The sequence below is a fragment of the Nymphaea colorata genome, unplaced genomic scaffold (genome assembly GCF_008831285.2).
Source record: "Nymphaea colorata isolate Beijing-Zhang1983 unplaced genomic scaffold, ASM883128v2 scaffold0333, whole genome shotgun sequence".
Lineage (NCBI taxonomy): Eukaryota > Viridiplantae > Streptophyta > Magnoliopsida > Nymphaeales > Nymphaeaceae > Nymphaea > Nymphaea colorata.
Window position 1 is genome coordinate 5,105 of NW_022204839.1, and position 12,396 is coordinate 17,500.

The 12,396-nt window shown below is 49.7% G+C and overlaps 1 protein-coding gene across 1 annotated transcript; it reads right to left on the bottom strand.

The window, feature by feature from the left end:
- Window positions 1-7,329: 7,329 nt before the first annotated feature.
- Window positions 7,330-10,275, bottom strand: LOC116244815 (uncharacterized). Its single transcript, XM_031616672.1, has one exon. It carries the CDS (start codon window positions 10,273-10,275, stop codon window positions 7,330-7,332), a length of 2,946 nt encoding a protein of 981 aa, XP_031472532.1.
- Window positions 10,276-12,396: the final 2,121 nt, after the last annotated feature.

The window sequence follows — 12,396 nt, forward strand, 5'->3', positions numbered from 1 at the left end:
TAGTCCCTCCTGTGCCCGGTCTTCCGCTGCTCGCGGACAGCGTCGGGAACAGTAGGGATACAGAAAGCGAATTCGCTTGATACTTCAAAAATATTTAATATTTATGGTAGACCAAGTGATTTTCGCGTTGGCCCTTTTTATGGGGGAGCCATCGCCCAAATCACCTATAGGTTAACCACCAGCTCGGATCGACGGACTTGACACCCTTCGACCTTGCTGCCGTCCCTCGTGTGCCCTTTCTTCACTGCGAGCGGCCATTTTTTCTTGGTTCCGCGTGCTTCCGTAGCTGTCTTTTCAGTTTCTCCTGCGTCCGGTTTTGCCTGGGCCATTTGTAGTCCACGCGGTGCGACTGCCTTCTTCTCGGCCTCCGACTGCTGTCAAGGCCTTTGTTTGGCAGGTGCTATGCAACGTGTCCTTCCCTGCCTGGCCCTCGGCCTGCAGTGCTCGCTGTTCCCCGACAGCGCCTGCGGTGTCCTTTGGGACCGGATCAGGTACACAAGTGGATTCACGAATGGTCTGGAACATTTATGGTAGACTAGGTGATTTTCGCGTTAGCCCCTTTTACCCGGGAGCGATCGCCCAAATCACCTGCGTAGGAGATTGATGCTCGGTTTGACGGATCCCCGTTGCCTTTGCTGTTTGCTTCTTGCTTGTTTTTATCGGTTGTTCCACGACGGTTCGGTTTGATCGAGAATCTATCTCGCGTTTCAACATTATGCGCCTCCCAAGTTCCGCTTGTCCGCATGGCTATGCCGGCGTGAAGGCGACCGTTGGGAAGCGCCTGATGTCTTGGCGCATGAGTGGCGTTGGCTGCGTCTCCCATCGGCGTCATGGCTGTTTTGGTTTGCCATGAACCGTTTGGGTGATGTGCTTGTTATATTGGTGTGGTTGACGCTAAGTTTGTTTTGCCCCTACGTTTGGTCTCTGTATTGCTGCCGCTTTGGTGGAACGCCGTCTTGTTAAGGACATTAACGCAGCCCATCCGCATGGTGTGCGGAGGGCTTGGGCGTGCGGCTTTTGGCCTCTCAGCTTTTGTGCTGATCGTTGGTTATTTCTGTCGTTACGTCGGCTTTATGGATTCTCAGTACGTTTCGGGCGCCGGTGGGCAGTTTTTTAATGCTGTTCTTCCTAAAACGTCGTCCGCAGTGATGTCAAAAACGAAACGATGATTGACCGTCGGTAGCTATCGGTTCTTTTGTGGCCGGGGCCTCTGACGTTGTCGATGTGTTGCTACCTGGTTGATCCTGCCAGTAGTCATATGCTTGTCTCAAAGATTAAGCCATGCATGTGTAAGTATGAACTAATTCAGACTGTGAAACTGCGAATGGCTCATTAAATCAGTTATAGTTTGTTTGATGGTATTTGCTACTCGGATAACCGTAGTAAAGCTAGAGCTAATACGTGCACCACACCCCGACTTCTGGAAGGGTCGCATTTATTAGATAAAAGGCCAATGCGGGCTTTGCTCGATGTTTTGGTGATTCATGATAACTCGACGGATCGCACGGCCTTCGTGCCGGCGACGCATCATTCAAATTTCTGCCCTATCAACTTTCGATGGTAGGATAGTGGCCTACCATGGTAGTGACGGGTGACGGAGAATAGGGTTCGATTCCGGAGAGGGAGCCTGAGAAACGCTACCACATCCAAGGAAGCAGCAGGCGCGCAAATTACCCAATCCTGACACGGGAGTAGTGACAATACATAACAATACGGGCTCTTCGAGTCTGGTAATTGAATGAGTACAATCTAAACCCTAACGAGATCATTGGAGGCAAGTCTGGTGCCAGCAGCCGGTAATTCCAGCTCCAATAGCGTATATTTAAGTTGTTGCAGTTAAAAAGCTCGTAGTTGGATTTGGGGGCGACGGTCGCCTCTGGTGTGCACCGGTGTCTCGTCCTTCTACCGCGATGCGCCTGGCCTTAACTGGCCGGTCGTGCTCGGGCTGGGGAACCGGCTAGGACTGCCTAAGCTCGCTGCCGAATGCCGAACTCCCTTCCCAAGATCTCTTGGGGCAGGCTCCGAATAGGCTAAGTATTAAGAAGACTTTACACTCTTTCCCTGCCGGACAGCAACCCCGGCTTAATTTCCCAAGTTAGGACAGAATTACAAGAGTGTTTCCCGAACCCAAATAGCCAATCCTACTACAAGAATGCTAAGGGGCTCAAGGCTTAATACAACCGCGACGATACAACTTAAACGCTCACCTCACTCAACCACATTCACATCCAAGCATTCATAAAAAACATACATGCCTAAGCGCACAAACCACACCCTCAACCCCTAGGTGGCCAAGCCGCAAGGAGGTGTGTCGTCGGCTGAACGAGCCTCCGAGGACCTCACTATGCCGCGCGCCGTGTAGGCGGGTTTGTAAGCAAGAACACCCTCCCCGTGCTATAGTGGGACAGGGTACAAACCTCCTCGAAGCTAGTCCGAGCTATCCACCGAGGCTGGAAAACCAGAAACTAAGCCTCGGTACTCAGCAAATGCCTCCTCGCCCAAGCTGGACAGCAAGCTCCACGACCCCAACTCACCGGTCGCTTGATGGCTCACGGTTCACCTCAGCAACAAGGGAAGCACGGATTACTGTTACAGCAAAACAGTAATCGAACAACAGAGCCAAAGTATGAAATGCCTCACAAGATGCGATCTAAACCCCTCTTTGTATGCTGTTAAGGGGGAAGCAGGCGTCGAACTGGTGTCGACGAGCACCCTTCAACTCCAAGGTTGCGGCTCACGGACTGTTGCAGTCTATGCTAACAGGTTGCAGCCCATCCTCGTTGCAGCAGGGGTATGCTCCGCCAAAACAAGTGCAAGCACATCAAATCCAGGATATAATGAAAGGAAAACGAGGGATTCAAGGAGCTGAAATCACCAGAGATACTCGTTTCCCCAATATCGAAGAAAACGAGATCGGGGTAGCGTCGAGGCTTGGCCTCTGTTCTGGAAAACGAAGAAGACAGGTTCAGGCGCTGGCAGAGAGTGGCCTCCAGTCTAAAATTCGTATAAAATCACAGGAGTCTCCAAAAATCCCCAAACTTGGTCAGAAACAAGTAGACATCCTCAGGAGTGGACGCTCCAAGTTTGAGCCAAATCCGACGAGTTTAAGGCCAGGTCGTTGAGCTCTGAAAATCGCGCACGTTCTGTCCTTCGTTCAGAAATGTATCAGGCGCAGAACAGCTTCAGGACTGCTGGAGAGGTCTTCGATGGAAAAATCACAACAATTCATAGACACCTCCAAAAATCCTGAAATTTGGACTGTAGCAAGACCACTAGCCAAGGAGTAGACGCTCCAAATTTGAGCTGAATCTGAGCTGTCTAGACCCCAGTCGTTGATCCCTCAAAGTCGCTGTAGTTCTGTCGCCTGTTTCAGGAAGAGCCGTCGTGCAGAAGAACAGCCACAGGTCTTCAAATCGCCACTCCGCCTCAATGCGATCAAATCAAGAGATGAAACCACTTGCAATCGACAGATAATTAAATTTGGAACAAGCTAAAGTCAATAGATCACCCGGTGATGCTGCATTCCCAATGTTCTAAGCGAATATTGGGTTACAGCCGCCTGTGGCGGAGAAACAGGGATGCTCGCCGCCGATTCCCGCCAGATTCAGACCGTCGCCTCCAGAAACGCCATCTACAGTCCGATCGACGTCAAATTTGGTGGAGATGATCTCAGGGATGTTGGGAATCTAATGGCACCGGAATCGTGAAGATCCAACGGTTGGATCGCCGGAAGTGTCGCCGGAAACAGGAACTGGTCGGCGGAACTGCGTGACAGAACCTACTCCGACTTCTCAAGCTCGTAACTCACTCAATACTGAACGGATTGACGCGATTCCACTTCCTATAGAAAGCTTGGTTCGGTGGGAAGCGAACAGTATCAAAATCCCCAAAAGTTATGGCCGATTGACCCTTCGATTTAAGCTCGGATTGAGACTGGCTGTGGTAGGCCTGTTTCAACCGAATGCTCAAAAAGAGGCTCGATCATCCTCCAAACGACCCCCAAACCCATTCTCCTTCGCTTCGATCCTTCTTCAGATCATCCTCACGGATTCCAGAAGGATCCCACGGCATACAAACGAATTGGGGAGGCGATTTACAGTCACTACAAGAGGAAATGACGCTGGAAAAACACACTTAGCTGTATTTCTGCTGAACGGACGATCAAATGCATCTCAGATCTTCACACCGCCGTGTAGGCATTGCGCGAAGGCTGGAGAATGCCTTCCGGATGGTGGATGACGCCTCTCGACACCCCTGTGGCTGAGGAGTCCGCACGGCATTCACCTTTGCTTCTGCTCGGGTAGACGATGAAGAAGACAACCCGCCGGCTGCTTGCTTCGTTTCACCTCCTAGTAGAGAAAACCAGCGGAGGGTGTGGGATAATGTCGGGTTGCCAATCCGCCATTGATGAATCTGAGGAGGCTGGAGAAGAACCTCAGATGTTTCACACAGAAATGGGGAGGAAGAAGAAGATGGAGGCGCAAGAAACGCGCGGGTGAAGAGAAACCTGTTTCTATTAGAAACTTTGTCCAAAAATCATTAACAACTTAGGGTTAACTTCACAAAGACACTATTTAAAGTGTAGCATGACTCGGTTCGGTCTATGTCTCGAACCGGGTCGGTACAAAACTGAAACATAACTAAAAATGAAACCGGTTCCTACTAAAAACGCTGGATTTGGATCGGGTCCTAAGACGGGATCCTGTCAAAACCGCTCCGACTGACCCGTAATGCTGTAATCACTCCGTCTCGGCCTGAAATGGTCGGCTTGGGGCTGAAAACTCCTCCAACTCAGTCTCGGTCCACTGGGCATGTGTGGCTAGGTCGGTCAGCTGGGCCCGGACAACTCCAGCTCACTGCATCGGCTAGCCTCCCTAAGAAAAATGCTGTCCTCGCTGGAATGACCTCCGTGCGTGATACCCTCGGAACAAGGATCGGCCACCCGCCCGAGTGCTGCTGCTGCTAGTGGTGATGGTGGTGCCCGCTCGTTAGCCTCTCTAAGGTTTCCGCTGTGCACTCTGATAGCGTCCTCGCTCGCTACAACCTCACAATGCTCCAGGTGACCTCCAGCGTCGACGCTCTCCTGCGCGCGGCACCCGTCTGCGTCCTCGATGCCCGGTAGTCGGCGATGTCCCTCGGCTGTGCGCTCGGCCGTGCCCCGGAGTTGTGCTGCGCCTGTGGCCGGCAGTGGCATGCCTCCGACGATTACCTGGTGTGACGTTAGGCCTTGTGTGGCGTTATTAGCGCTACAAGCTGCACCATTCACAGTTAGTAAAGCCTCTCTGCCCCTTACACTCAGTGGCCAAGTCTCACCCTTACCAAGTCTCTCATGCCCATCTGGCGACAAAGGGTTCGCGCAGACAAGCTTAGCGCTATCGGCCTGTGGTAGTTGATGGGATTCGGCAGCAATCAAGGCTAGTCCCGGCCTAGTCCTAGGGAGTTCCGTATCAGATCCACCACGCTGAGACTGAGCTTGTCCCCAAGCTCTAGTAGTTGGGAAATCCTGGACAATCCTGTCATATAGCTCCCATGATGTACCTGAATCTGGGCCGTCCCACTCAACTAAAACCTCATGTCTCTGACGCCCCTCTCTCTGCAGGTGCCGGTGACGAAGTATCCTATACGGTCTAGGCCGAAAATCTGGCAAAGGTTCAATAAGTTCTGGCAACTGACCAAAATGCGGCTTGAGTCTAGTTACATGGAAGACCGGATGGACTAATGCGGTGGGTGGTAGTGCTAACCTGTAGGCTCCTTTGCCAACTCTTTGCAAGACCCGGAATGGCCCATAATAACGGGGTAAAAGTTTGGAATAAGGCTGTCCAAGCAACGATTTTTGTCGCATAGGTAGCCTCTTCAACCATGCCATGTCCCCAACCTTGAACTCTCGATCTTTGCGGCCTTTATCATATGTTTGTTTCATTCGATTCTGGGCTCTTACGATATGCTGCCTCAAAACTGTCAAGATCTCATCCCGATTACGGAGTGTGCAGTCCACCTCATCATCTTGAGCTGTCCCTACTTCATAGTTTGGAATGAGTGGAGGAGGACACCCATACAGTGCCTCGTAGGGAGTGATACTAGTCCCGGAATGGAGACTAGTGTTGTAGGACCATTCTGCCCAAGCAAGATACCGAACCCAAGTGTTCGGTCGTTCCCCCGCGAAACAACGCAGATAGGTCTCTAGTGTCCTGTTCACCACCTCGCTTTGCCCATCGGTTTGCGGGTGGTGGGCTGTACTGAAATGCAATGAAGTCCCCGCCATGCGCATATACTCGCGCCAAAACGCACTAAGGAATATCGAATCCCTATCACAAACGATAGTGCTCGGCATTCCATGAAGTTTGCCGACATAGTCTTGGTATATCCCGGCAACCAACGGCCCATTGTAGTGTCTTGGAAGAGGGGCAAAATGCCCATATTTCGTCAATCTGTCCACCACTACAAACACCGCTTCCTTTCCTTCCGAACGTGGCATTGCATCAATAAAATCCATTGATACATCAGCCCAAGGTTTTGTAGGTATTGGCAATGGGTGCATCAGCCCGGGTGGCTTGGTTGCTTCATACTTTTCCCTTTGGCAAATCTGACAACTCCTCACAAACTCTTTGACTTCTCCTTTTAGACCTTCCCACCAAAATTGGGTTTTGATCCTTGCAAGCGTTTTGGCCACGCCTTCGTGACCTGCGGTGGTTGAACAATGAAAGTGTGATAGGAGCTCCTTTTTGAGGGAGGAACCGCGTGGTACCACAGCTTTGCCCTTTCGGTAAAGCACGTTCCCCTTCATGCCATGGTTTGGGATTGATCCCGGATTCTGCTGAACCGATGCTCTAAGTAGTCTCAAACCTTCATCAGCCTCTTGCTCAATGACCAATCGCTGCCACAAATCGGTTTCCAGAACGGACAAGGTTAGAAATTGCTCTCCAAGTCTCGATAACGAATCAGCCGCCGAGTTTTCGGTTCCTTTCTTGTATTCGATTGTAAAATCGTAACCCAATAGCTTGGCGAGCCATCTTTGTTGAGTAGGCGTTGAGACCCTTTGTTTGAGCATATACCTTAAACTACTATGATCCGTTCTCACAATGAATTTGCGCCCGATGAGGTAGGGCCTCCATTTCTCCACGGCCAACACGATGGCAAATAACTCCTTTTCATATGTGGATAATGGCTTTGCCCTATGGGTGAGAGCCTTGGACATGTAGGCTATTGGGTGGCCCTTTTGGCTGAGGACAGCCCCAACACCAACGTCGCTTGCGTCCGTCTCCACCACGAAATCAAGTGAAAAATCTGGCAAGGTTAGCACGGGCGCGGCTAACATTGCTGCCTTAAGCTTTACGAATGCTTCCCTTGAGTGATCCGTCCAGGTAACTCCCCTTTCTTCAACATTTTCGTCAAAGGGGAGGCTATAGATCCATAGCCTTGAATAAACCTTCGATAGTAACCAGTAAGACCTAGAAATCCTCTCATTCCTCTCGGGTCTTTTGGCAAAGGCCATTGCTCCATGGCATGGAGCTTTTCTGGATCAGCTCTAACACCTTCCTTGGACACTATGTGTCCCAAATAGCCGATTGATTCTTGACCGAAACTGCACTTAGAAGCTTTTGCAAAGAGTTCATTCTGCCTCAAAATTTGTAGTGTCTTCCTTAAGTGGACAATGTGGTGCTCTAATGATCGACTGTAAACCAGAATGTCATCGAAGAAAACTAGAATGAAATCCCTCAGATGTGGTCTGAAAATATCATTCATACATCGTTGGAATGTAGCCGGGGCGTTGGTTAATCCGAAGGGCATGACCAAGAACTCATAATGCCCATCGTGAGTTCTAAATGCAGTCTTGGGTACGTCATGCTTATCCATGCGTATCTGATGGTAACCAGCCCTTAAGTCAAGCTTGGAGAAAATGGAAGCGCCCGCCAATTCATCAAGGAGTTCGTCAATGACGGGTATAGGGTGGCGGTCCTTAATCGTGACTTCGTTAAGTGCCCGATAATCAACACAAAATCTCCAAGTTTCATCCTTCTTTTTGACTAACAAAACAGGAGAGGAGAAGGGACTGCTACTCGGGCGAATGATTCCCCCTTCAATCATTTCTTTTACCAATCTCTCTATCTCCGTTTTCTGTGTAAACCCATAACGATAAGGCCTAACATTTACCGGTTCTGCCCCGTTTGATAGGACGATCCTGTGATCGTATGATCTTGGAGGAGGTAACCCTTTAGGTTCAGAAAAGACATCTTCAAAACCATCCAATACTTGCTGAACTTCCTTGGGAATGACTTCGGTCTCTGTCCCTTTTGGAGGTACATCAGTGGCTAACGATATCAGCCAGAGGGCTGGCTGTTGAGCTACGAGAGCCTTGATGGCTGCCTTCGGTTCCAAGTTGGGCTGGATTCCTTCGAGTGTCACTTGATCTCCTCCTTCCCTCTCAAATCTCATCTTCATTTTGGAGAAATCCCAGTAGATTCCCCCAAGTGTCTCTAACCAATCAACACCAAGAACAAGGTCCATCCCTTTTATCGGAAGAACTAAGACATCTATCTTGTATGGGATCCCTTGCACGGTTATATCCATGTTTCGGCAAATGTGGACGCAAGGTAGCCTTGTTCCATCTCCTACCAAGACCGTGAGTGGTGCTTGATCTTCCAATGTGCATCCGCTATCCTTGGCCGTTTCTAAACTCATAAAATTATGAGTTGCTCCCGAATCTAGCAAGATTGTGACTCTGTGCCCTTGAATGGTTCCAAGAACACGCATTGCTTTAGGACGGTTTGGGTCCCTCATGGAGTGAAGAACCCCATCCACCTTCTCAATTTCCGTTGGGCACTCTTGTTCTACTGGTTGCTCTTCCTCAACTGGGATTGAAACCTCAACTTCGTCCTCATCCTCTACAACCACCATTAGCTGAAACCTCTTACATTTGTGTCCCTTGAACCACTTTTCCTCACATGACACACATAGCCCGGCTTTGAACCTTTCATCCCTCTCCTTAGCGGTGATGTAACGAACCGGAACATTGTCCCTAACGGCTGGACGTGTATCCCTCTTTGGAAACCCTTGTGGCTGTGGTTTAGGAGTAGGCCTGTTGAAATTCCCTTTGTTTTGGTTGAATCCTCCGGTCTTAGAGAATTTCTCATACGCTGCCCGTTTGAGGAGCTTTTCCTCCATAACTCGTGCCCTTGCAAAGCAACTGTCTAAGTCTACATGTTCCTCGGATAGCATCTCAATTCTAATATCCTCTCTCAATCCCGACATGAATGCACCTATGAGTGCGGGTTCGGGCCAATCTCCAACCATACATGACATGTCCTCAAATCGACCTTGAAACTCCTCCACGGTAGTGATTTGTTTCATGTTGATGAGCTCCACATGATAGTTAGTATATGACGAGACTCCAAAGCGAGCGAGTAATGCATTTGAAAATGTTTCCCATACCATGACCGGGTTTTTCCTCTTGTACGACCGATACCACCTCATAGCTGCCCCTTCAAAGTAGATCATGGCCGTTGTAATTTTTTTGTCTTCCCTAACTTCTTGGCACTCAAAGTATTGCTCCGCTTTAATCACCCAATCTTGGGCGTTTTTGCCATCAAACTTAGGAAAGTCAACCCGAATGTTGGATCTGGGTTCTATGTTCCTTTGGCCCCTCTTTTTCTCACTTCTTTGTCCGATTCTCTCACTATCTTCATCTGAAATTTCTTCAAAATCATTGTCTACCAGTGGTTTGGAACAAGTTGCCATGTTAACTCCCATGGTCTTTTTATTTCCCATGTGAGCTTCATTGGTTTTGGGTGGAACTTGATTATCTTTTCCAATTTTAATCCCTCCAAAACTCGCTGCGGCATGCTCTTTGGGAGCTTGATATGATGTGTGAGGCTCTTCATAAGGTCCTTTTCCCTTATCTTCTCGGTTGTGCCCATGATTAACGGATCTTTCCATACGGTCCATTCTTTGATTTAGCCCTTCTATACTTTCTGACAATTGGTCCATTTTATTCATTCGGCCGGTTAAGAAACCCAATTGGTGACTTATTTGCGTGAAGTTATCAGTCATACGAATCATAGCTTCCTCAAAGCGAGACAACCTCTCTTCCACACGTGATGGCTGGTCTTGCCGACTCATTCTTACTCTCATTTCCTCAAGTTCGGTTTCTATCCGTGAGAACTTTTCTCGGTTTGATTCATTCCTTCCGCTGCCCTCATGAACTGATTCGGTGGCTGCATCTTCGACGCCCAATTCCATTTCCTGTTGCTCAACTCTTGAGTTCTTCTTCTTTGCCATAGCTGCTCAATCAGCCCCAAGGTGCTCTGATACCAAACTGGTGGGAACCCGGCTAGGACTGCCTAAGCTCGCTGCCGAATGCCGAACTCCCTTCCCAAGATCTCTTGGGGCAGGCTCCGAATAGGCTAAGTATTAAGAAGACTTTACACTCTTTCCCTGCCGGACAGCAACCCCGGCTTAATTTCCCAAGTTAGGACAGAATTACAAGAGTGTTTCCCGAACCCAAATAGCCAATCCTACTACAAGAATGCTAAGGGGCTCAAGGCTTAATACAACCGCGACGATACAACTTAAACGCTCACCTCACTCAACCACATTCACATCCAAGCATTCATAAAAAACATACATGCCTAAGCGCACAAACCACACCCTCAACCCCTAGGTGGCCAAGCCGCAAGGAGGTGTGTCGTCGGCTGAACGAGCCTCCGAGGACCTCACTATGCCGCGCGCCGTGTAGGCGGGTTTGTAAGCAAGAACACCCTCCCCGTGCTATAGTGGGACAGGGTACAAACCTCCTCGAAGCTAGTCCGAGCTATCCACCGAGGCTGGAAAACCAGAAACTAAGCCTCGGTACTCAGCAAATGCCTCCTCGCCCAAGCTGGACAGCAAGCTCCACGACCCCAACTCACCGGTCGCTTGATGGCTCACGGTTCACCTCAGCAACAAGGGAAGCACGGATTACTGTTACAGCAAAACAGTAATCGAACAACAGAGCCAAAGTATGAAATGCCTCACAAGATGCGATCTAAACCCCTCTTTGTATGCTGTTAAGGGGGAAGCAGGCGTCGAACTGGTGTCGACGAGCACCCTTCAACTCCAAGGTTGCGGCTCACGGACTGTTGCAGTCTATGCTAACAGGTTGCAGCCCATCCTCGTTGCAGCAGGGGTATGCTCCGCCAAAACAAGTGCAAGCACAATCAAATCCAGGATATAATGAAAGGAAAACAGGGATTCAAGGAGCTGAAATCACCAGAGATACTCGTTTCCCCAATATCGAAGAAAACGAGATCGGGGTAGCGTCGAGGCTTGGCCTCTGTTCTGGAAAACGAAGAAGACAGGTTCAGGCGCTGGCAGAGAGTGGCCTCCAGTCTAAAATTCGTATAAAATCACAGGAGTCTCCAAAAATCCCCAAACTTGGTCAGAACAAGTAGACATCCTCAGGAGTGGACGCTCCAAGTTTGAGCCAAATCCGACGAGTTTAAGGCCAGGTCGTTGAGCTCTGAAAATCGCGCACGTTCTGTCCTTCGTTCAGAAATGTATCAGGCGCAGAACAGCTTCAGGACTGCTGGAGAGGTCTTCGATGGAAAAATCAAACAATTCATAGACACCTCCAAAAATCCTGAAATTTGGACTGTAGCAAGACCACTAGCCAAGGAGTAGACGCTCCAAATTTGAGCTGAATCTGAGCTGTCTAGACCCCAGTCGTTGATCCCTCAAAGTCGCTGTAGTTCTGTCGCCTGTTTCAGGAAGAGCCGTCGTGCAGAAGAACAGCCACAGGTCTTCAAATCGCCACTCCGCCTCAATGCGATCAAATCAAGAGATGAAACCACTTGCAATCGACAGATAATTAAATTTGGAACAAGCTAAAGTCAATAGATCACCCGGTGATGCTGCATTCCCAATGTTCTAAGCGAATATTGGGTTACAGCCGCCTGTGGCGGAGAAACAGGGATGCTCGCCGCCGATTCCCGCCAGATTCAGACCGTCGCCTCCAGAAACGCCATCTACAGTCCGATCGACGTCAAATTTGGTGGAGATGATCTCAGGGATGTTGGGAATCTAATGGCACCGGAATCGTGAAGATCCAACGGTTGGATCGCCGGAAGTGTCGCCGGAAACAGGAACTGGTCGGCGGAACTGCGTGACAGAACCTACTCCGACTTCTCAAGCTCGTAACTCACTCAATACTGAACGGATTGACGCGATTCCACTTCCTATAGAAAGCTTGGTTCGGTGGGAAGCGAACAGTATCAAAATCCCCAAAAGTTATGGCCGATTGACCCTTCGATTTAAGCTCGGATTGAGACTGGCTGTGGTAGGCCTGTTTCAACCGAATGCTCAAAAAGAGGCTCGATCATCCTCCAAACGACCCCCAAACCCATTCTCCTTCGCTTCGATCCT